Here is a 23,648-nt window from a genome sequence, read left to right on the forward strand (position 1 = left end):
TGGGGAATTTCGACGAAAGCACGCGACAGACGTGCCAAAAGAGGGGGGGGGCAATCTAAAATCTTACTCACAACCTTACTGTTGACTTGAGTTTCATGCAATTTGGGATAAATATAGTTATACATATTATCCTTTTAAAAAATGCAACAGCTTTAAAATGCAATGCAAGGTTCTTAGCACTTTTTTTCCACTTGCATTTGTAATTTAAAATCTGTATAAATTAGACCAAATGAGAAAAAAAATTAAAGATAATTCCATTGGCGTTTTCATCACGTTAGCAAATAGAATTCGTGTTTCCATGGAGTGTGATGTATTCGCGACGTGCAATGACCAAATTTGCCTTTTGGTGGCGCTGGAGGTCTGCGCATGAGGTTGCAGGCCGTCGGCTGTCCTTTCGCGGAGACAAAGCGCACCTCCCGACGATATCAGTTGATTTCCTAAAGATGGCAATGCAGGATTGCGCCGTCGCGGACAATTTGGCTAAACGCTTTAATTCGACAATTGACACCCAATTCATTTCGTTCCATTTAGCGCGAGACGCAATTGAAGGAGCAAGCGCGGCACGTTTCATCTTGCAGTTTGTATATTTATTTTTTTTTTTTAAAGCAACTTCTGTTTGTAAAATATAAATACAAATTAGGAGATATTTTAATTACAAAGTTAAAACAAAACAAAATGAACACCCCCCCCCAGAAAAAAAAACCAAAGTTTGATTTACTGCAGTAGCCTCACTGTTAGATATGTACACAAGCTCTTTGCCAAAGGGTGAAGATCAGTATCACAATAAAACTATAATACAATCAACGCTGTACTCCGCGTGTTAAATTACAGACTGGACAGGAAGCACAATTTTAACATAAAAAAAAAAAGAAAGAAAAAAAAAGATACCACAAAAGGAATTGTACATCGTGTGCTCCCTGTGAACTCGAATAGCACATTCAATAGCACACATGCACAATGTGCTGCGCTCACACACACCGCCTGCGAAAAATCTTGATGTTCTCTCTCTCTCACACACACACACACACACACGCACATATATTTATTTATATTTATTTGTACATATATTAATTTATAAAAAATACGACAATCAGTTATTGAGAGTCAAAGCGCGTGGCTGAGCTGAACACAGCCCGGGTCAGCCAGCAGGTCCAAAAAGTGTTTATGTACAGCGCCCGGCGGGCTGCCGCGGCCGTCCGTCCTCCCGAGTCTCGGGCGGGCCCCGAGAGGCCCGAAGGAGGTCAGTGCTTGTCGTGAGCCGGGTTAAGGATGAGGCCCACCTGGCCGCCGGCCTTGATTCTGTCCTTCAGCTTGTCCCGGGCCTGCTCCCAGCGGTCGTCCAGGCACTCCAGGGAGGAACCCAGCAGGGCGGCCAGCTCGGCGCTGTCCTCCACCAGGTCCAGCAGCTCCTTGCTGTCCGGCTGGAAGCCCTCCAGCTCCTCGGGGCACGAGAAGAGCTGCGACAGCGAGGCCTGCCGGTAGAACTCGGCCTCCGACACCGTCACCACCTCCATGTGGGGGAAGGCCTGCCGGAAGCCGCGGGCCGACATGCGCAGCCGGCGGAGCACGTCGGACAGGAGCAGCCAATTCCTAGGCCTGCGAGGGATCAAACGGAGCGACAATTAATCACCGATAACAAACCTCAACCGCCTGGATTTACAACTTTTGACGACAAAAAAATTCCCTACACTACGTCATGCACTGCTTTGAGTTCATGTCCAAAAAAAAGACCCAAAGTAAGAGCTTAAACAAAATGTCCCCCCCCCCCAAAAAAAAAAAAAAAAAAATCACATTATAACACTGTAATGTCATTTTTTTAACATTTAAAAATACATTTTGCAATGACATTTATGCATCATTTAAAGATTAATATTTATCTTTATACACATACCCATTTAATACATTATACATTTAAAAATCAATTGCTTTTAACATGACCAAAAATATATTTTACATTTATGTACAATATTTCTAATTTACAATTTGAAAGAAAAAAAAATGTAAATATTTTTAATTTAAAAAATGAAATTAGTAATTTGAAGTTTCAATAATTTTTGAAATGTGGAAATATGTAAATAAGCAAATTATTTTTTTAAATCACTGCCAGCCTTCCAAGTTAATATGTATAGCCATCTATTTTCTTTGCCGCTTATCCTCACGAGGGTCACGGGAGTGCTGGAGCCTATCCCAGCTGTCAACGGGCAGGCTACACCCTGAACTGGATCCCAGCCAATCACAGGGCACGTAGAGCCAAACAACCAATCGCACTCCCAATCACACCTAGGGGGCAATGTAGAGTCTCCAATTCATGTTGCATGTGTTTGGGACGTGGGAGGACACCGGAGTGCCCGGAGAAAAGCCACGCAGGCGCGGGAAGAACACGCAAAATCCACACAGGCGGGGCCGGGATCGAACCCGGGTCCTCATAACTGTGAGGCCGAAGCTTTACCAGCTGATCCACCGTGCCGCCTTGACTATGGATACTTCGCTTCGAAAGACATGAATGGCAGTGAATGCTAAGACTAAAGGTTGCCTTATATTAAAAAAAGAAATATTCACAATAGCCACAGACTGAAATCCAACTAAAAGTCACTTGTTCAAAACATTTGACTTTTAGCCTTCCACGACATGCACATCGTGCGTGTGATGACGAACACAAACCGAGAGACATCACGACCAATCCAAGTGCTGCGTATAATGATTGACAGGTCAACGGCCCAATGTCTGCATGAACAGTGACTGAAAAGCTGACCAGTGACTGTACGCTCGTGCAGAAATGTGGCGAAAAACAACAGAAATGTGTGCCACGGCGCAAGGAATACGGGGGCCAAGTTTTGGGAAAATCCTGGCTGCTCATCTCCAAAAAGCGGAGCTGCCCAGCGAAGACGTTTGGTGACGTCCAGGTCCAAATGATCGGAAGGCGCGCGGCAAATTTAGTTTCTGCGCTACGGCGTAACGTTCTGCATTATTCCCAACACTTGGGAATGGCGGGACGCTCACCCGTGAGAGACGGACACCTGGATGTTGTAGCACGGCAGCAAGGGCCGGTCCGAGAACTCAAACTCAAACACCTCCCGCTTGCCGTCCTCGTCCTCGTCGTCGGGACCCGGCGGGTCGGCCAGGATGTCGTAGGCGCCGCCCTCCTCGGCAGACTCTGAAAGGCGCAAAACTCACGTCAGCTCTGGGGGACCCGTTTGACGCAAAAAGACGGCCGGCCGGTCGTCCCGCGACCGGACCGACGACGCCCAACCTCAGACATCTGCTCGGACGTACGCGAATCCCGCCGGGGCGGCGGCAAACTGTTTTGAACGCGCCGGCGTGAGTGAGAGAAGTGAGTGTTGGGTGTTAAATTTCACACTTCTGTCCCATCCTTGCGGAATTCCCATCGCCGGCGCCGCGTACTACCTCCAAAGGCAAAAAAAAAAAAAAAAAAATTGTCACGTTGACTTTGTCCCTTCGTTGCGCGTTAGCGTCATTTCGAAAAATAAATAACGCCAGGATTTGGAAAAGGCTGAAAAAGTTTTGGAGTTTCCAGGCAGTGTGACAAAATGTTTAAGTTGAACCTCCGGTACGACATCTGAAGGCTGAAAACTGGCCGGGTCGATTTCTGACTTAGCCGTGATTAAATAGCGACCGAGGCCTACCACCGACAGTCGCTTTCCGTTAAAAGGCTTCAAATTGCCGCGAGATGGCGCCAAAGCGATACTTTTCCATTAGACACGGTTATGGCGCCGTCTCGTGGAAACTTGAGAAGGAGCACGAAACCCGTAAATCTGGAAGCCAATGAAATCGGATGAGTAAAAAAAAAAAAAAAAAAAAATCTATATTTAGAGCTCGTGCACGTGACGTCACCATTTTCACGGCGCCATAAGAGCTGCTAGACATTGAACCGGAGCAGAATATTCACAATGCCCGAGACTTGTTGTGCTGTTGGTTGTCACAAAATACGAGACAGATATTCAAAGAGGTCATTGTATAGAATACCTGCTGAAATGACTAGAAAATATCGATTGATTTCGGCAATTAAACGTGATGGATGGAGCCCAACCAAATACACACGATTGTGTAGCGATGGCTTCATTTCAGGTAGGAATTATTTTTCTCAATCTCAAGTTCCCAAAAAGTATTTAGAATGCCAAGTTGACTCATTTGAGAACAATGCGTTGGAAAAAAAAAACAACAACAACAAAAAAACCGACAGCGAGTCGGCTCCTTGTACACGGAAGCGTGTTGCGGCCACACGTTAATTTTCGGCAAACCTCTCCCCGACAGAGGGGTTTTTTTTTTCTTTTTTTTTTTTAAACATGCATTGTTCTCAAATTTTAAAAAAAGAAAAGAAACCGTCTGTCACACAGAGGTTTACCGAAGTTTAATGTGTGACTGCAACGCGCTTCCGTGTACGGGGGTTGAAAGCCTATCCCAGCGGTTTATTTTCTTTTTTTAAAATTTGAGAACAATGCATGTTTAAAAAAAAAAAAAAAAACGTGTCACGGAGAGGTTTACTGGAGTTTAACGTGTGGCCGCTGTCTTTTTTTTTTTTTCTACTCAGCAGATTCACGTGTAGATCCAGTTGTCCAAGACAAGCGCAAGCGGGTTAACAGTCCACTTTCTTATCGGCGAAAACATCGACATCGCCGTTAAATATGGGTCCTCTACGCCAAATGTCTCTCATTTTTTCCACGTCCCTTCGTTTATTATCACCTTCTAAACGTTTAGCGCTATCGGACAAAACTCTGGGCGTCGCGCTAGAAGACGTATTTTCGTGGCGTCTCCAACCGACTTTAGCATTGAAGAATGCTTTGTTTGACCGACACGTGACGCGATTTGATGACGTAGGTGCACGAGCTCCGTAGGGAAGGGCACCTCATCTGAAAAATGTCGGCTTTTAAAACTGTCCAAACTACAAATGTTTTCTGTTATAGTTCTGATACCGTGTCCCAAAAGCGGGTTGAATTAGTCTCCCCCGATTGCGCATCTGTGCCGTCTATTCAGAACCTCGGCAGATAAACGACGACTTTGACAGCGGGCCGCGTGAAAGGGGGCTTTTGTTACTGCCCTCGTATAAGTTCCGAAGGCGGAATACTGCTGGATCTTTTTAGTCCGCAATTGGGCCTCGGCAAAGAACAGCGACATTGGAAAAGACGCATTAAAAAGAAAAGAAAAAGTATTGAACAGGCAGCAAGAAAATGATCGCTGCGATCAGTACTCACCGCACACCACGCTGCCGTAGAATTCCCAATAAAGGCCGGGGTCGTCGTCCGCCCGGCCCTGAAGGTCAGCAAAATAATCTATGGAGAGACGAGAGGAGCATGTGACTCACCAGCCGGGGCCCTGGGGTGGGGTGGGTGGGGGGGGGGGGGGGGCGCGCACACAAGCAACCAGGCAAACAATTGCCCTTGGAGACAAGAGCGGCGAATGGATAAACGGCAGTAAAAGAGGAGGAGGAGGTGGGAAGAGAGGACGTGTTGGGGGGGGGGGGGGTGTGGAGTGATGGGGTGGGGGCTGGGGGGGGGGGGGGTAATGGTCAGGGGCCAGCAGCTTCACCACGGGGGAGGGAGCGACTGTCTCTGCTGGGTTAAAGCTGGCTCAGGGCTGCAGACGGCTGCCAGGAACAAGAACCACACACAGTTTTGCTGGGCTGAGCGCAAGCGCGCACACACATAAACGCACGCGCGGCGAGCGAAAAGCGTGTGCTCAGCACATACACACAAACACGCACACACGCACACACACACGCACTCGGCGAATCAGGGCCGGGCTTTGTGCCAGCGCTGAGGCGTGGGGCGTCTGGCGTGTGTTTGGAGGGATTAACGGCCTCCAGATGAGTGGGACCAGGTGGAGGGGGGGCGGGGGGGGGGGGGGGGGGGGCGGCGGAACCATCGCTCACTCGCGCTCGCTCGTTCTCTCTCTCGCTTCCGCGAGGCATCGATCGACGTGTCCGCGCTCTTATCAAAGTTCAACGCCACCTTTTTTTGCAGCCCTCTCCGGAGAAGCCACGGGCCGTGGGGCGTATCCAGCCCCCCCCCCCCCCCCCCCCCCCCCCGGCGAGAGCATTTGATCCAACTTTAAAAACATTTAACCCGCAAATACTTTACATGCAATCGTTGCACGAAACAAACAAACATGTTCGCTCGTTGGACCATATATTTTAAATCACCGAAACACTTAAAGCGCCTCCGCTTGCATTTTCTGTTCTATTTTGAAATCAGTTTGAACGGGTCCGCCCGAGAGTCCCCTTCAGCTCATCTCGGGTTACCTGGGAAAGGCGCGCACGGGCCCGAACACGCACTCCAAAAGCCGGAGCCAAAGCCATTTCCTCACGTACGCGCTGAGCAAACAGTTGCCGTTGCTAAGTAACCAGATAGACGAGCTCAGAGGCGGCGGCACGCACTCCCGCGGGCTCAAACTCCCTCGTCTAACAGGTGGTCGAGGGAGCGGGGAGGGGCGACTGCGGCTGACCCGTCTGCTGGCGGCCGGAGGGGAGCGCGCCGGGGCGGGGGATTTGCGGAGCGGGATTCGGAGCAACAGGTTGCGCAGAGGTCGAGGCGCCGAAAGGGGCGCAAACAGGATCGGGGCCTCCGGGGACGCCTCCTGCTGCTCCTGCTCCTGCCGCTGCCGCTGAGTAGCTGCTCTCACGTTTGAACCTGCGTGGACCGCCGCCCGTCGGCCTTTTTCCATCGCCGGCATTTTGTGAAACAAGGTCAAACCTTTGCCAGTGTCTCAACCACAGCTTCGAAGATCCCGACGTTCGTGAAAACAACTGATCCAAACCACTTTTTGGCACCTTTGGACTTGACGGTCCTGACCGCAGTCGCGGGACACCTGAAGGGCAGAGCTAGACGAGCCACGGTCCGCTGACTGCGAGACAAGCGCAACTTCTGAACAAATTGGATTTTGTTGACTTCGAGCAGACTAACCCGCAAAGCGGGCTACAAGAAAGCCGGCTGCGTGAACCGCTTCAGCGCCAGTTCACAACCAAGTTGTAATCATTTGCCGCTTACACCACCAGACTACTAAAATGGTAAACAGGCTCCCCCTGGTAGAGCATTCTCTACTCGAAGCATTGTGAAAGGTCTCCTCATTCAGCTTCGGGAGCAAATGAGGGTTCAGTGCCTCACTGACGGGGGCCGGGGGGGGGGGGGGGGTGTTAAAACCAAACCTACATCCCGTATCGGTTCCATGCGTCAGCGACTGCGAGGAAAGAAGAGCCAGGATAAAACGGCTTCTTACCGGTGAGGAAGCGCTCCATGATGTCACTGTGGGTCATTTTGAGGAGCCCGCGGCCGGAGTAAGTCGCCAGGGTGGGATCGGCGCCGTAGGACAGCAGGACGCGCACCACATCCAGGTGGTCGTTCTCCACCGCGTCGTGAATGGGCCTACGAATACATACGACATCATTTGAATTATCTTCTGCGCGTAAAACTCCTTTGGATAAAAGCAGAATTACGGGGAGTTGCATCACAGAGTTGGGAAGTTAGCAAATTACAACGGGTGTGGCTTTGAAGCAGTGCACAAACGAACAAAATATCGCGAATGTGTGCCAACTGTCACAAAATCCACGTTGGAAGGATCAACTTTTGCCTTTCTTGTGTGTGACAGTGACTTGGTTTCGGGCCGAAAACAGATTGGTTCTATTTCAATTCATTCTAATAGGGGAGATTGCTTTGGTTTGTGAACAGTTTTGAGATTCCTGTGTACCAAAAACAGAAAGCAATCCTTGACACACAGGAGGATCCTAATAGAAAAAAAAAAAAAAAAACGGATCAGAGGTCCACAACTGCAGAGCTTGTGTTTCACAATGACGCTCTTTTGGCGAGACACGATCAAACCAATCGGGCAAATGACGCGTTACACGACGCGACTAAACCCCGACGCAGCCCACGGCGCGCGCCACAGAGGCCAAATTGCCCATTTCACCGTCGGTCGCGAGCGGTCCAAGGTTTCGATCAACGGACCTGGTGCCGTCCTGCGCGCTGCAGTTGATGTCGGCGCCGTAGTCCAGCAGGTGTTGGACGATGTTGAGCCAGCCGCGGGCGCAGGCCTCGTGCAGGGCACAATAGCCGGCGTAGTCCCGGTGGTTGACCTCGCACACTCGGTTCTCCAGGCAGTAGAGCACCACCTCCTGTCGGGAGCCAACACAAGCGCCACGCTTCAGCACGGGAAGGAAAAACAACGCAGTCGTACAAAGACAGACGGCTTCTAGCATATAAAGTTTCCTGTGGCGGCCAAATTAGGGGAAGAGGGAGGAGGGGGAAGGGGAAATGAGCGTGTTCCTGCGCCGGACTAACATAAAACTCGCACACAAACGCTCCATAATGCCGCAGCTGGCAGCGAACGAGGCCGGGAGACCGAGTATGACTCAACGACGTGTCGCCTGCCAGATTCCGAAGGCGTGCGCGCGTGCGGAGACGGTCGCGGCGGGCCCGGGCGGGCAGCGAGCGTGGCGTAATGGAAGCGGAACAAAGAGATTTGATGGAAGCACTCAAGAGCTGGAAATGTTTTCTCTGGTCTCCGGGCCGCGACAGCCGGCATCCAGCAGAAAAATAGACGGGGCTGGTTTTTATTGGACCGCCGGCGCGTCTGCTGCTGCTGCTAAATGGAGGAAACGGCGAGAAGGAGGAGCGCGTTCTGTTCTGATAAGAACAGGGTGCGCGTCCGCGCGGGGAAGCCGCGCAAACGGGCTAAATGAGGCTTTTAATTACGTCACTCACGTGCATCCGTACGTGCGAATAAACGCCGACGCTTAAGCCCCCGTCCGTCCCTCCGACCGCCTGCCGCCGAGACCTCCCTCCTGCGAACCTGGGGAATGACTCCAAACTTCCATTTCTATGCTAATTCTCGCCCTCCAGCTGCTCCAAGTGTTTATCTCCCTCGCTCCCCATTTTCACGAAAGGGCGGCTGGAGGGACGGAAGGAGGAGGAGGACGGTGGGGTGGGGGTGGGGGGGGGCCGACTTGACTGGCGGGGGGAACGGAGCGGGCGGAAGGAGGGCTGCGGCGGCGCAGGCAACACCCCGACAGATGACAGATTAATGAGTCTGCGGATGAGATCTGCCGGGGCCGTCCGCTGGGCCGCAGCTGACAATAACAAGAGATGAAAGGGTGGGCTTGTCGTGGGTGGCGGTCCAAAATATGTGTGTGCGTGCGTGTCTGAGCCGCGATAAGAGTGATTTAGAGGACGATCGGAGCCACGGAAGGAGGAAGGGAAGGGAAGGGAGGGAGATAGCGGGAAACCAAGTGAACAAGTGTGTGCAAGAAAAACTCCGCGAGTAAAGGGGGATGCGGGGGCCGGAGGTGGGGAGGGGGGGGGGGAGTTATGTGTGTGCGTGTGCGTGTTGGAGTGACGCGCCAACTGGTTTTTCACCCGCTGCCAGAATTCCGTTTGCCTGCTGGAGAGCGATTCGGGAGCGCCGTGCCGAAGTTCCCCTCTGGGAGATTCCGCGTGCGTGCGAGCGAGGCCGACGACGGCCGCGTTGATGCTTTCGTGCCGCTGATGAGCGTGTGTGCGGCTGTGGAGGAGGCGTAGCGCTAAACCTCTGGAGCCGTGTTTAATATCGCTGGGAGAGAGCGAGGAGCTTAGCACGAGAGCCCCGGCTTCCCGCCAGATACACGCGCACACACACGTCTCCGCGGTATAATGAGGCGCGCGCGCACACACACACACACCCCCCCCCCTTCCCACCAGCCCCCCCACCCCCCCTCCATGCATCGCCGCTTTCCCTCCGTCCTCTAATCTCCCTCTCTAGAATGCTTCCCTGCGCTCGCCTGCAATCAATGCATCACTCAGACATTTAACCCCTTGCAGCGCAGCCCCGCTACGCGCCTCGCATACAAGCAGATGTTTGTGTGTGCGCGCGCGCTCTCTCGCCGGCGCTAGGCTAGCTCGTGCGAAGGCCGCGTGCCCACAATGCTTGGATTTTTAAAAAAAAAGAATACATAAAATTTAGCTGATAAAGTCACCTCTGCTGGGTATGATACACAAGTGTGTTAAATACATCCCATGTTTAAAAAAACAAAACAAAACAATGAACTGACAATGAAAACAAACGAGCCTGACGTTCGCGTCTCTTAATGTGATTATACTTGTACAACAAGGCTAACAAGCTAGCAGCTAATACGCCGAGATCTTAAACAGAGCTTATTCATCGACGGGCCCGTCATGCGTCATCGGTTACCGCCTCGCCAACTTTGCTTAACGGCTGGTGACTCGTTGCGGACGTGCTTGAAGGTTGAAGGCTGTGTTTCGAGTGACGCCAAGTAAAGAGGCCTTTAGGAACCGCGCCGACGTCACCGCGGCGATCCCGCCCGCAGTTTGCCAAAATACTTTTGCGCAACCCACGTGCGCATTTTAGCAAATGTACTGCAGTTCTCCTCCACGTGGGGGGTTCTCGCTACCGCCACCGGACGGAACAAAGCAACAACAATGGCGACGGTGGAACAGCGACAACAAATGGACTGAGATGATGAGTTTTTAATTCATTCATTCATCGGTTACTAGCTCGGCAACTTTGCGTAACGACTGGTGACTCGTTGCCGACGTGCTTGAACAAAACACTTCGGTATAGCGCTCCAAGAACTCGGTCGAAGGCTGTGTTGCGAGTGACGCCAAGTAAAGGCCTCCTCACGCCGCCCACGGACGGAACCGCGCCGACGTCACTGCGGCGATCCCGCCCGCAGTTTGCCAAAATACTTTTGCGCAACCCACGTGCGCAGTTTAGCAAATGTACTGCAGTTCTCCTCCACGCGGGGGTGTCTCGCTACCGCCACCGGACGGACCGAAGCAACAACAATGGCGGCGGTGGAACAGCGAGAACAAATGGACCGAGATGATAAGTTTCATTCATCTTCCGTTCTGTTTATCGTCAAGTTGTGCGGTTCTGGCAAGAAAGCTAATCTTCGTTTTGGCAGCGTCAATATTCTGATGGGGTTGGGCAAGAATCTAACGATGTTTTCTATCAATCATATTCACTCGTCCGCAACAACGGTTTTTAGTAGTTTTTCATCTCAATGTGTTTTTCCATAAGAACACGAATCGTAAATACATGCAGAAATGTAATGCGTCGCTTTTGGGTAGGTTTTGTTGATAGACGACGTCCACCCAACACGAGCGGCTTCTGCAAGTGTCCAACCAGTAGTTGACGGAATATTTTTTATTCTACAGAAGCAAGCGATAACATTTTTCATTCTCAGAAACTCATCTTGGGCTCGTTTTCAGGAGAGCTGTGACTTGCGCTATTTTGATTCCTTTTGAATTCATCGTTAAATGTCCCGATTGGGGCGGCACGGCGGCTCAGTTGGTAAAGCGTCGGCCTCACAGTTCTGAGGACCCGGGTTCAATCCCGGCCCCGCCTGTGTGGAGTTTGCATGTTCTCCCCGTGCCTGCGTGGTTTCCCTCCCACATCACAAAATCATGCAACATCAATTGGACACTCTAAATTGCCCGTAGGTGTGATTACGAGTGCGGCTGCTTGTACCGATTTGCCCTGCAATTGGCTGGCAACCAGTTCAGGGTGTGACTCCCCTCCTGCCCTTTGACAGCTGGGATAGGCATCCGGCACACCCTGTGACCTTTGTGAGGATAAGCGGCTCAAGGAAATGGATGGATGTATCGATTGTCTGCCGGATTGCACTGCGGCAATGTCGGGCTTTGGAAACTTTTTGTAAATCCCTCTCACGGGTTGTGAAATTTCCACTTCAGTTTTTATGACGAACGTGGCAAGTCCTGTCACGAGCCTCCCGGAAGGCTCCCGCTGACGTTTAAGACGATTCCAGGTTGGGTCGGAAGCCAACGATCCGTCCATTTATCTCCTCCGGAGAACGGCTCAAATCGACGCAATTCCCCAGTTTTTTTCTGATTAGAAATGCGCAGGGGACTTAAATTGCAATCCAGCTCCCCCTCGTACGACGGCTCGAGGAGGGAAAATTAGACGTGATTTATGTGAGAAGAATAAATGACAGATTGCACCTTTATCCCGGCCTTTAACGGGTTGGAGCGAGGCGGCCCGCCGGAGCGCCCGCCACGGGCGAATTGGAGGCAGGAGGGGGTCGGGGGGGCGGTCGGTCGTTTGGTTGGTCGCTTGGTTGGTTGGTTGAAGAGAGGGATGAAGACATCCGCAGCATCTCTGCTCATTACCATTTCAAATGCTCCGCCAGCCAGCGAGCGAGCGAGCGAGCGAATAAAACGGGGAGCGAGGGAGGGAAGCAGCGAGCGAGGGAGCGAGCGAGCGAGGGAGCGAGGGAGGGAGCGAGCGAGCGAGCGAGGGAGCGAGTGGGCTTTCATGTGCGCCGGCACGGAGCGCGAAACTAAACGAACATGAATATATGCGCGCCGTTGCCCGGGCATCGGGTGCGAGCGCGCGCGAGCGACTTAAATGCGCGTGTGTTCGCCTAAGATGATTAGGAATTTGCATGCGCAGGTGTGTGTGTGTGTGTGTGGGGGGGTGTGCGATAGCAGCAAGTGTTTTTTTTTTTTTTTGCTTCCTCATTTATTTTTATAACATCAGTCATTCCGCGCGGCCTGTTCAGAAAAGCATGCCGGCGTGACTGTACGTGCGCTTATTAGGTCATAACTGGCGTCGCGCTAATAAGCAAATGCGTGTGCGTGTGCGTGTGTGTGTGTGTGCGTCACTGTCTCCGAGGCCTTCGTATCTCGCTGCCTGCGTGTGATAAGCCTGGAGCTTGCGGCACTAAAACACCACTGCGGGACAAGCGCTGCGCATCTACCGGCTTGTACGCTTGTGTGTGTGGCACTACGCATAAATTGCTGTGCATGTGCACGCGTGTATGTGTGTGTGTGTGTGCGCGCGGGGGGGGGGGGGGGGTTGCGGAGGGGGGGCCCCAGGGGTCTGCCCCAGGCTTATCACACGCAGGCAGTGAGAGACGCGCTTCCTGAGAGGCAGCGAGAGAAAGAAAGGGAGGGAGGGAGGAGGGGAAGGCGGGGGTGTTGTTTGCGCAGCGGCCAGTGCCTTGTTTGTGTAGTCTCAGGTTTTCTCCTCCCCCCTCTCCGCACGCAGGAAAGGGGGGGGGGGGGGAAATGCTAAGGGGGGTGGTGGGGGGGCGTGAGTGGAAAAAAAAAAAACAGAAAAAAGCGGGAGGGGAATAAAACGTTTGAGAGAGACACATAAATCACAGAGACGAGCCAGCTCCTCTCCCACACGGCCGACTGCGCCGCCGTTCGCCGCCGCCGCCGCTCGCTCGGCGCGTTTGTGTGCGAGCGAGGGAGGAAGGAAGGAAGAACAGCCGCCGCCGCCGCCGCCGCTAACCGCAGTCACCACGGCACATTAGAGGGCCATTAGAACGCGATTATACTCCCAGCGCTTACCTCTCATTCACACTCTCCGCCGCCCGCTCTGACTCACACACATCACGGCGGGCGCGCACACGCCTAATCATCATAAATGCGTGCGTGCGTGAGACCATAAAGCAAGCGGTTAATGAGCAACGCACGCACCTACTTACAGTTTGCCGAAGATGCCTCTGCTGGTGATTAAAGATATTGCACACGCGAGAATATGCGCGGAAAGCGCAGAGGCGAGCGAGCGGGCGGGCGGGCGGCCGAGGAGGGCATTAAACTGCGACGATCGATAAATCAATTTGGAAAATCTGTCGAGAGGAGAGGCGCACAAAGGACGGCGGGCGGAGGAGGCCGGAGACAAAGCGCCATCCGGCTTTAATTAAATGGCAACGCGCGGACGGCAACCTTCGCTCTGTTCACGTCGCGCTTCCGTTTCTGAAGGGCTTCACGAAGGTAAAGTCGGAATTAGCGAAGCGCGTCATAAAATCCACAATGTTGCTAGTTGCGTCGGCGGCGTGAATAGCGTGACATCGCGTGGGCTTTAAGTAGCCAATGAATTCCACAAAAAACGCCACACGGTGTACGGAAACAAAATATTTCAGAAGTGCTTGTTTTAATTTGTCATCCATCGTTTAAAATGTGAACGATTGCATATGCAACTGAGTCAAAAAGGGGTGCAGTGTTTCCCTACAACCAGATGAGGCGCTGTTGATACACAACTAATCTGTGTTCTGACATCAGCTATGGCACAAGTTCCATCCACCATTTTGCAAGCTACTCATCCTCACAAGGGCCGCGGGAGTGCTGGAGCCCATCCCAGCTAACTTATTAGCGAAATTATTCTGCTGGCACGGCCAAGCCATGTTTTAAGAACCGCACCAAGTGATCATCCTTTGCGGGGCCCTTCGTGAAAAGCATTTTGTGACAACAGGACTGCATGAAGTGTGTTAAAAAGTTCCTCAGTCTGATTAATCAAACCACCGGACCGGACTCGTACAATTTAGCGCTGACCCACAAAATCCCAACTTGGTGCGCGTCAACGTTTGAGCGCTAAACCGTCGTCGATCGTGGACTTATGAATATGTGTTCCGGCTCATCCAGCTCGTCGTCGTTGTTGTTGTTCTGGCGAGCTCGGAATTTGCGTCACGGCCGGAGCAAAATCCGCACCGCAGCGGAGACGGCGAGGCTGCCAAGCTATTGAGGGCACCTTTGCGTTAAACGCCAGCTGGCGCCAAGCTCTTAGGCGGGAAAACCGGTCTAGCTAAAAGCTTTGGGAGCGACGGAAGATTCTTGTCTTGTTCTGCGTAACGACTGCCAGAAAGCGTCGCGGTAGGGGAGGGAAAAAAAAAAAACGTCCGGACGCACAAGAGAAGGCGAGAGAAGCAGCGAGCGTCGCCGCTTTTCGCCGTATTATCAGCCCGCCGATGCCGTCTGCGCGCGAGCGTGTGTATGTGCGCCCGCGTCTGTGTGCGTGCGTGTCACACTTCGCCTCACGGAAAATTAATGAGATGTGAGAGCGGAGCGAAGCGAGAGAAGGGGGGGGCGGCGTGCAGGCGGAGGAAGGGGGGGGGGTGGTTTCGTGTGTGTGTGCGCTTGCGGGGTGCCAACGACAATCTGAGTCACAAAGAGAGGAAGAGAAAGAGCGCCGAGAGGAAAGAAGGGGGAGGGAAAGAGCGGAAACCTGAGACAGGCGGGGGGGGGGGGGGGGGGGGGCAGAAAAAAAGATGGCGAGAAGAAAGCCTGCACTCTGGTGAAATAGATGGAAGATAAATAGAGGGATGAAGACGGGATGAGGAGGACGAACGCAAGGAGAGAGACAATTTTGAAAATAGGCGTGGAGCCACGTCGCAGACGGGAACAAAGCAGGGCGAGAAAATGAGCTCAATTTAAGCGGAGAGGAAGTGAAGACGGGAAACGAGGCGAAGTGTAAAATGTGCCACCCCGCCAACCCCCCCCCCCCCCCCCCCCCCCCCCCCCCACCCACAATTACCTCGTAGCCCAGACGCGCCGCTCTCTGGAGAAGCGTCTCGCCGGCGTTCTTGTTCACGATCAGGCGGCGCGCTTCGGGCGGGATGGGCCGCACCGGAGGGACGTCGGCGGCGGCGACGGGCATCCGGTGCGCCCCCGTGACCTCTGGCGGGACGGCGCCCGCTCTGCCGTTGGCCTGGGGCTGCTGCGGCGGGGGCGGACAGAGCGCGGCGGGGGAGCAGGGCTTGACTGGAGAGCAGGGATAATGATTAGGAGAGGCAGCTTGCTTCCTTGGAGCCTCTCGCTGCTCACTCGGCTGTGGAGAGAGAGAGAGAGAGAGAGAAGAGAGAGAGAGAGAGAGAGAGAGAGCGGGGGGAAGAGTGTTAAAGCCGTTGACACGCAGACGCGCACCGAAACCGAAGGGTACACACACATTTTATTCCCCAAAGTGCGCCGTTCATTACGTATCTGGCCGCGCACAATGGCGCTGTTGTGTGCGTGCGTGTGCAGCGGGGCCTTAATGTGCAACATCTGTGTTGTTTTTATGTCAGGAAGACACGCAATGTGTCACACGTGCACGAGGCGCCTCTGAACCGACGCTGCAGGCTGGCACGCCACTTTTCCTTGAACCACTAAACCAACAGGCCTGCGAGCGCCAGGCGAGAGGCAGTTGCCTGCCTCCGCGCGAGTGCGCGTCTGTCCTCTCCGTGGAATTCCGTGTCGGAGCAGCTGTCAGGCTGAGGAGGAGCCGGGAAGGGAACGGCGCGGGCGGAAAACAACTCGCCTTTTTTTTTTTTCTTCCTCCCCCCTCGCAATTTTCCCCGTGCTCGTTTTTTTTTTTTTTTTTTTCCCCTTCCTCCCCACCGCTTTTGAAGTTCACGCGCTCGACCGTGGCTGCCACATTCCTCGCCGCGCTTGCGAGCGAGAAAGAGGGAACGCGAGCGAGCGGGCCTCGTGTTCTGCGCCGCCGTATAATTGCTCCGGGGTTTTGTTGTTATGTCAGGAATGCTCACCGACACGCACCCTTTGTACACATCGATGCGCCGCAACGGGCTGGACGAGGTGCGCTTGACAATTAAGCGGCGAGACGAGTCGGCGAGCGCGTAGGCGCTCCGGAAGGAGGTGTGGGGTGGGGGTGGGGGGGGTCGGGCCACCCGCCAGTCACCTTCTAAACATTTTCAACACGTTTCCTTCCTCTCTCCCTCCCCAGTGCAGGCTCGCTCGGGCGTTCCAAACGGGATCACTCACCTCGGGGAGGGAGTCGCCCCCGGGATGGCGGGCATCCAAGCGACCCAAATCCCGCCCACCCACCTGTCGACGGAAGGAAAAAAAAAAAAAAAGTCCCGTCACGAGCCTCCCGGTGGGCTCCCGCTGACGTTTAAGACGTCCGTGACGAGTCGAGCTTGGGTCGGAAGCCGACGATTCTGCGAGAGAAGTCCGTCCATTTACCTCCTCCAGAGAACGGCTCAGATCGACGCAGTTTTTTCAAAATCCCACCCACCATCCTGTCAACGGAAAGGGGAAAAAAAAAAAGTTCACCGAGCACCCAAGTTTTGGTTTTCGACGGGCATCTGCAAAAAGCGACAAGCTGTCCCTGCGTCGCAAACGAGTCCAAACGGGCTCCCGTGAGTCATTCTTCAATGACTGACGACATCCCATAAACCGAACCGCCCTGTCGCGCTGGGGGGAAAAAGTCAAAACCTGATTTGCGTGCGAAAAGGAGAAACCTCGCGCCGCCGACTGACTCACCTTGCCGTCCTCGGCCGCTCCCGCGTCGACGGGGAAACGCCGGCCGGGGCTGCCCGGCGCGGCCTCTTTCCTCCTCTCGCGCTCCCGCTGGCCGGTGTGTTTGGTCTTGCACGGCCGCTTGCCCTTGGGCTTGTCCGTGTCGCTATGACGACGCAGCTTGAGGGGAGGGGCGCCTCCCGGCGAGGCCTCGGCGTCCGGGGAGGGGGGGCCGCGCCGAGGCTCCCTGAGGCCACGGTCGCCCGAGAAGGGGCCCGCCGGGTGCGCTCTGTCCTTCAGCTGGCTGCCGGGGTGAAGGGGAGGCGCGGCGACTCCTGTGGGAGACGAAGAGGAAGAGGGGGAGGGAGGGGGAGGCGGCGTGAGTATACGGGCAGGCGGGAAGGTATTGCAAGGCCATCTCTCACCCTCTGTTGGTTTATTAATGAGCGCGGAGAGCTGTCTGCGAGCGCCGCACGCCTGCTCGATCAGGAAGAAAATACTGCCCCCCCTCCCCCCCCCCTTCCCATACAGCGAGGCGCATGCGGCAGCGAGGATCTTCTCCGGCTTCGAATTGCGCAAATGCGCCGCTTTCTCGGCAAGAAAAACGCAGGGTCCTCGAAAACCGCAAGGTCAAAACGGTATTTAAGAGCTTAATGGAAACGCGTCCGCTCGGGAGGATCGCCGCGGAGCGTTCCGCGCAAGGCGCGCCGCGTTGCAATTTCCAGAATAAAGACGCCATTAAAGCGTGCGGCTCGGCGTGGGTGAGGAGGAATGTGAAATTCTACGGCTCTGCGCCGCGCTCCCGCATTAGGACCGAGCCTCCCCCGCGCGCCGACGGAGCCGCTCGAGAGTCGACCCGGCGGGTCCGCGGCAGCCGTTGTCGCGCGACGTCGCTTGGCGTCATCTTTTAATGCCGTTGGGATCCAATTTTGTCGGTGGAGACGTTGCTGGGATCGGATGGCTCGGCTATCCTGAAGCCGGACTACATTTGGTGGTAACAAAAAAAAAAAAAAAAAAAAAGCAATTTGGAGAGATAACCTACTTATTTCAATTTTAGTGACGACCAAGCCTTAAACAGAACTAGAAGTCAAAGAACTGTGATGCAATCAAACATTTGAAAGTGATTATTTGGAGCCAAAAATAGGGAACGTGCCTCCCCCCCCCCCCCCCGCAACCGATTCAGAAAATGAATATCCACTTGGGTTTTTCCTTGGAAACGATCGCCCCTTTCGCGCCGCCAGTAAACAGCCACCCATTTTCTTTGCCGCTTATCCTCACGAGGGTCGCGGGGAGTGCCGGAGCCTCTCCCGGCTGTCAACGGGCAGGAGGCGGGGCACGCCCTGAACTGGTTGCCAGGCAATCGAAGGGCACTTCGGGACAATCGGCCGCACCCACAATCACACCTTGGGGCAATTTAGAGTGTCCAATTCATGTTGCGAGTTTTTGGGATGTGGGAGGAAACCGGAGTGCCCACCCGGAGAAAACCCACACAGGCACGAGGAGAACAGGCAAACTCCACACAGGCGGGGCCTCAGAACTGTGAGGCCAACAATTTACCAGCCGCGCCAGTAAACATCTGGTTTGAAAAATGCCACAGACCAGAACTGCCGGGACAGCGCCTGTGTCGGGTATAAAGGGGGCGTATCCCAATGTGCAATGGCGCAATCACGCGGGTGTGAAGTTTAACGGCACCCCCGTCGCGGTCCCTGACGTATTTCATTTTCGCTGTGTGGAAACGCACACGTTTGCGGCAAAAACCTACCGTCTGTGCGCCGACCCGGAAATCTTTGCAGGACTTCCCTATGAGAGGCTTCTGAAAGTGGGTTGTTTGTTTTTCTTTTTCGTCCATCTGGCTCTGGAGGGTCGTTATCGTCCCTCCCGAAAGGTTGTCGGGTTCTAGCACACCAAATGGACCTGATCAGGTCTTCACGGACTTTGCGGTGTCAAAATGAACTGCAAACGGCCTTTCCCCAAAGCGTTCCTGCGATGGTTGGAAGCGTACAATCCCGCCAAAAATGTCAGACGATTTACAACTGACATTCACCGAGTCCTAGACTGCCACTGATGAGCGCGTTGATAGGAGCGGCGTTCCAACACTTTTGTCCACGCCAGGCATATTTCAGAATAAAGGACAAACCGCAGCCGTGACAAGCGCAAACCAACTGACTGGAGGTAAAAAAAAAAAAAAAAATCGTTACGCGGCTGTTGCCAAGGTGACGTTATCTGCAAAGGTGAAAGCGGGAAGACGGGGGGAAAAAAAAAGAATGAAAAGAAATCAGCGGCCAATCAAGGCCTGTGGTTTCTGCAGGGAACATAAAACGCAAATCTTCTCTGATTTATTCACTTTCTTTCATCTCCCGCCTGCTCTTTTATTTTCCTCTTCGCCGTGCTTGTCCCTCCGCTTCAGTCTGGGCACGCGAAGAAGGGAGCGCATGGTTTTAATAAGTTAGCCCCCTGCTTCAGCCCCCCTCGACACAGGCGCACGCAAACGCGCGCTCGCTCGCCTTTCTCCCCGCAAACGGTCTTTAGGGGGGGGGGGGGAGACGACGGGTGGAAAAAAAAAATTATCACACATTAGTCACGCTACACCTGCCCACGCATATCTCCAGCAGCCACTTCCCTCGTGCGCGCTTTCATCGCCGTCACCGAGCTCGCTGTAGTGCCGGCAGTTCAAAAAAAAAAAAAAAAAAAAAAAATCACAAGGGGGGAGGGCGGCATTTTAGATTTGTGGCCCCCAGCTCCCATCTGATTCGCAGCCTTTCCCCCTTGGCAGAAGGAAGTATCTGCTACCTCATTCCCTATGCCTGCTTCCAAAAAGGCTCCTGGGAAATCCCCCCCCCCCCCCCCGCCCCCTCCAGACAGGCGGCTCAACGAGAAAGCAAAAGCAAAAGCCAAAGATAGATTTCCGTTACCCCGGCTGAACTCGCGGGACGCGGCGCGGCGCCGCCACTCACCGTTCAGCAGCCTTTCGCAGCCCCACTTCCTGTTGACGTCGGCTCTCTGCGCCAGCGCTCGCTCGTCGCGCTCTCGCTGGGTCTGCGGCGGGCCCAGAAAGTGGGGCCACGGCTGCTCCTGTTTGATCTGCGGGCGCTCGGGCGAGCCGCCCCCCTGGGCGGGCTTGCTCAGCCGCAGCCCCTTCAGCTCGATGCAGACTTTGAGCTTCCGCACCTCGTCGTCGTCCTCGTCGCCGTCGGCGCCGTTCTGCTCGTCTGCCGACAAAATGTCCCGTCAAGTACCGAGTAAGGATGAAACCGTTTGCGGTTCAAAATGTTCGGGACCACCCTGCAATAGGTGAAATCCCCACAGTAGCGACCACATATTTTAGAGCTATACGAACCTCCCCAGATTCTTATTCATCTTCCACACACACCAATTAACCTAACCATACTCTTATAAACACTTTCTCTACTTTTAAACATACAGTAGTAAATGAACGCTATGGACATTTTATTCCTTGCAATGTGTTCTCGTGAATTTTTCTTTTTTCGTTGTTGTTGTACTGCTTTAGAATAAAAGAAATTACTGCAAAATGTATCGCACCGAATCCACAATAGGTGACCAGGATACGGCGAGGGAAAACTATTTCAGTTTAAAAATATAATTCATCATTACTGGAAAATTCAGCATCGCTGGACAGACAATATGACGGCAGGAACCGTAACCCTCAAGAGGGGGCAGTGTTGCCATGTTCTCACTGCATGTATCGCTAAATTTGTATTTTCTGGATATATTCCGATATATTTTAGCAAAAGATCGATAACACTGACAATGGTGATTATTTTGGTCACAACGAAGATACAGTGATGCCTCGGTTCTGGAACAAAATCGGTTCCAGAAAACGGTTCGAGAAGTGATTTGTTGTTCGAAAACCGAATCTATGTTTCCCATTACAATGAATGGAAAAAGAAATAATGTGTTCCAAGCTTAGAAATTTGTTTTTAAACAATGTTTTTTTTTAGCTTTTCCTGATTATAAACTGCATACTAGAAATACATATATAGTTTCAAGAAGTGATATGTTTGAAAACCGAATCGATGTTTCCCATTACAATGAATGGAAAAAGTAATAATGCGTTCCAAGCCTAAAAATGTGTTTTTTTTTTAAAAGCAATTTTTTATAGCTTTTCCTGATAATAAACTGCATACTATAAATACATGTATAGTTTAGTTCATATAAAATACATATATATATATATATATATATATATATATATATATATATAATATTTTATTTCCGTGTTTTTTCAGGGGGCGTTCGAATAGACAATAACAAAACGCGTCGTGGGTGGGTCAGCTGCTTGCGCCGCACGCATAATGTTGTTTCGGGGGTTTTCGGTGATGTGGGAATTCACAACAAAGCGCGTCGTGGCTGAGATGGTCTGGGCGCGCGCAATGTTATTTCCGGGTTTTGTCGTAGCGTTCGAGTCCTGATTTTCGTTCGAAAACGGAAGCAAAAAAAATCTCGAACCGAGGCTTTACTATATTCCATTTTCATACCATTTTATCTGGACCAGTGGACGTTCCAGAAAAAAAATTAAAAAGATCTGTTGACGAATTTAGCAGCAAAAAAAAAAAAAAAAAAAAAAAATGACAAAAGCCAAAAATCACACGGGAGGCACGTTTTTTACTCGTCAGCTTTTTGCCGGGGGGAGAGTGCGGTACCACATGCCGGAGGGGGAGACAAAAACGGAGGAGACCCAAACAGATGAGGGGAGATGAAAAGAGAAGAAAAGAGCAGCTTTGAAAAGGGAGGTGCCGGTGGGTAAGCGGCGCCGAAAGAAGAGAGAATGGCCGTCCCCTCTTCTTGGCTCGGCGCTCAGGCTCGGCCTCAAAGACGGGATTAAACACTTGGCGTTGCAGGCTGCTTCACAGAGCGAGCGAACAGCGGGGGACGGGGGACGGCGGGGCGGGGGGAGGGGGTCGGGCTATTTCCGAGGAACCTCGTTTTATTTTACAGCGGAATTGATTTTTGGGAACTTCTGTTGGTAAAGCGACAAGGGGAGACGCCAGCAGTCGTGCGGCAAAGATTTGAAGAAAAAGGAGCGCGGCGTGTGCGGGCGCTGTGACAAAAAAAAAAAAAAAAGACAAATTCTCACCGGCAGACATCCTGGCTCTTTTCTGGGAGTGGAACATCCTCGCTTCTTCCTCCTGCTCCGAGTCCTGCTCCACCTTGAGGACACGCAGGCGCTTCCTGCCGGCGCCAAAGTCATGGGAGAGCGCCTCCTCCGGAGACTCGCCCTCCGCCGCCGCCGCCGCCAAGGCGGGGGGACCCCCTTCGGAGTCCGGCCCCGGCCGGTGCGCTCCGTCGCCGAGGCCGCCGGACTCCCTCTGGGCGCCGCACCTCTGAAGGACTGGGACGCGGTTGTTGGGGTACGTCAGCAGAACACCTGAGCGTGAGCGGAAAACGGGCGGCGGGGGCGTGAGCGGGGGGGGGTAAAGATGAAAGTCGAGAAACAACGGGCGGTGTGTGGGGGTGGCGGGGCGGCGGCGTCAGCGGGAAAACGCTAGTTAAGAAGCAGGCATCTTTTATTCCGCTTTAAAGACGGGCAGTAAAACTTTGATGGGGTAAAGACTTTTTAATCTGATGTCAGCCGAGCCAGCGGCTTGATGGTTCACTGCCGACGTCGATACTTTGGCGGCGGCGAGGCAACATCCTGCGTACTTACGCCTCTTGCCCCCCCCCCCACGCTCGCTCAGTCCCCCTTTTTCACCGCTGTGTCCTCTGTCCTCCCCCACGGCATGACCGCACCACACCCTTCTCACATAAAGCGTGACTCTAACCTCAACCCCCCCCCCCCCTCATCCCTCTCCATGCCATAATTAGGCTCACACGTCAGCCGCGGCCTCGCTCCGACACGCAGCTGGGCTCCTGGCCAACCCAACTAACCCCCCCCCCCACAACCCCCTCGTGCGCCCCAACCCTCGCTGTTGCGCTCTCCCATCCGTTTTCGCCCCCCCCCCCACTCCTCCCCCCCGTCACACCGCTTTCACTCTCGCACAATCGCTCGCTCGCTCGCTGGCTCCCTCCCTCTCGATCATCTCCCCGCGCGGCAGATAAGCACAAAAGGCTTCTTGAAAATAAAACTCCCTCCCCGCGTCCCCGCGGCTCGCTCGCTTGCGCAAGAGCGTCCGCGTCGACGGAGGCAGAGCGTCTTTTTTTAGCGTGACCCGGTCCCGCTCGCCGCGGCGTTTGTCGCGCGTGCACGCCGGCGCGCTCGCCATTTGTGCGTCCTCATTTAGAGCGCGCTTATGCGTGTGTGTGCGCGTGCATACGTGATATACGTGTGCGAACGCTCACCCTCCCTCTCGCCCTGCCGGGTGGCATATTGGCCGAGTTCCAGCGCTCGCTCTCTGCGCTGGCCGTCCGCCAGCTCCCGTCCCGCCGTCGGAGCAGACACGCACGCGCCGCCGACGCAGCCGCCGCCGCCCTCCTTCTCCTTCAGCTCCAGCTCCGAGAACCGTATCATCGCCCGCTGAGCACGCACATACACACAAAGAAGAGAGAGAAAAAAACGCAGAAAAATCCCATGAAAACCACTCGTCGTCTGGCCCAGCCACACACGCGCACACACACACGGGCACTCCTCTCTTAAGCCTCAATCTGGCCTAAACAGCTAGAAAAGCAAAAGACAATTCAGTAAATGTGCATCCAAGAACGATATAG

The 23,648-nt window shown here is 53.5% G+C and overlaps 1 protein-coding gene across 3 annotated transcripts in view; it reads right to left on the reverse strand.

The window, feature by feature from the left end:
* Positions 1-978: 978 nt before the first annotated feature.
* bcor (BCL6 corepressor) overlaps positions 979-23,648 on the reverse strand; it is a 44,670-nt gene continuing 22,000 nt past the window's right edge. For 2 of the 3 annotated variants that reach the window (XM_061841661.1, XM_061841660.1), the window contains 10 exons: positions 23,283-23,457; positions 22,081-22,371; positions 19,940-20,194; positions 17,010-17,320; positions 15,283-15,576; positions 7,956-8,122; positions 7,231-7,376; positions 5,211-5,288; positions 3,001-3,154; positions 979-1,596 (listed from right to left, as the gene is read on the reverse strand). In XM_061841661.1, coding sequence (XP_061697645.1) covers positions 1,242-1,596; positions 3,001-3,154; positions 5,211-5,288; positions 7,231-7,376; positions 7,956-8,122; positions 15,283-15,576; positions 17,010-17,320; positions 19,940-20,194; positions 22,081-22,371; positions 23,283-23,457 — 2,226 coding nt within the window. In that variant the 3' untranslated portion in view covers positions 979-1,241. The remainder of the gene's footprint in view (positions 1,597-3,000; positions 3,155-5,210; positions 5,289-7,230; positions 7,377-7,955; positions 8,123-15,282; positions 15,577-17,009; positions 17,321-19,939; positions 20,195-22,080; positions 22,372-23,282; positions 23,458-23,648) is intronic. The other variant, XM_061841662.1, reaches the window with a different exon arrangement.

This window comes from Syngnathoides biaculeatus, chromosome 14 (assembly GCF_019802595.1).
Source record: "Syngnathoides biaculeatus isolate LvHL_M chromosome 14, ASM1980259v1, whole genome shotgun sequence".
Classification (NCBI taxonomy): domain Eukaryota; kingdom Metazoa; phylum Chordata; class Actinopteri; order Syngnathiformes; family Syngnathidae; genus Syngnathoides; species Syngnathoides biaculeatus.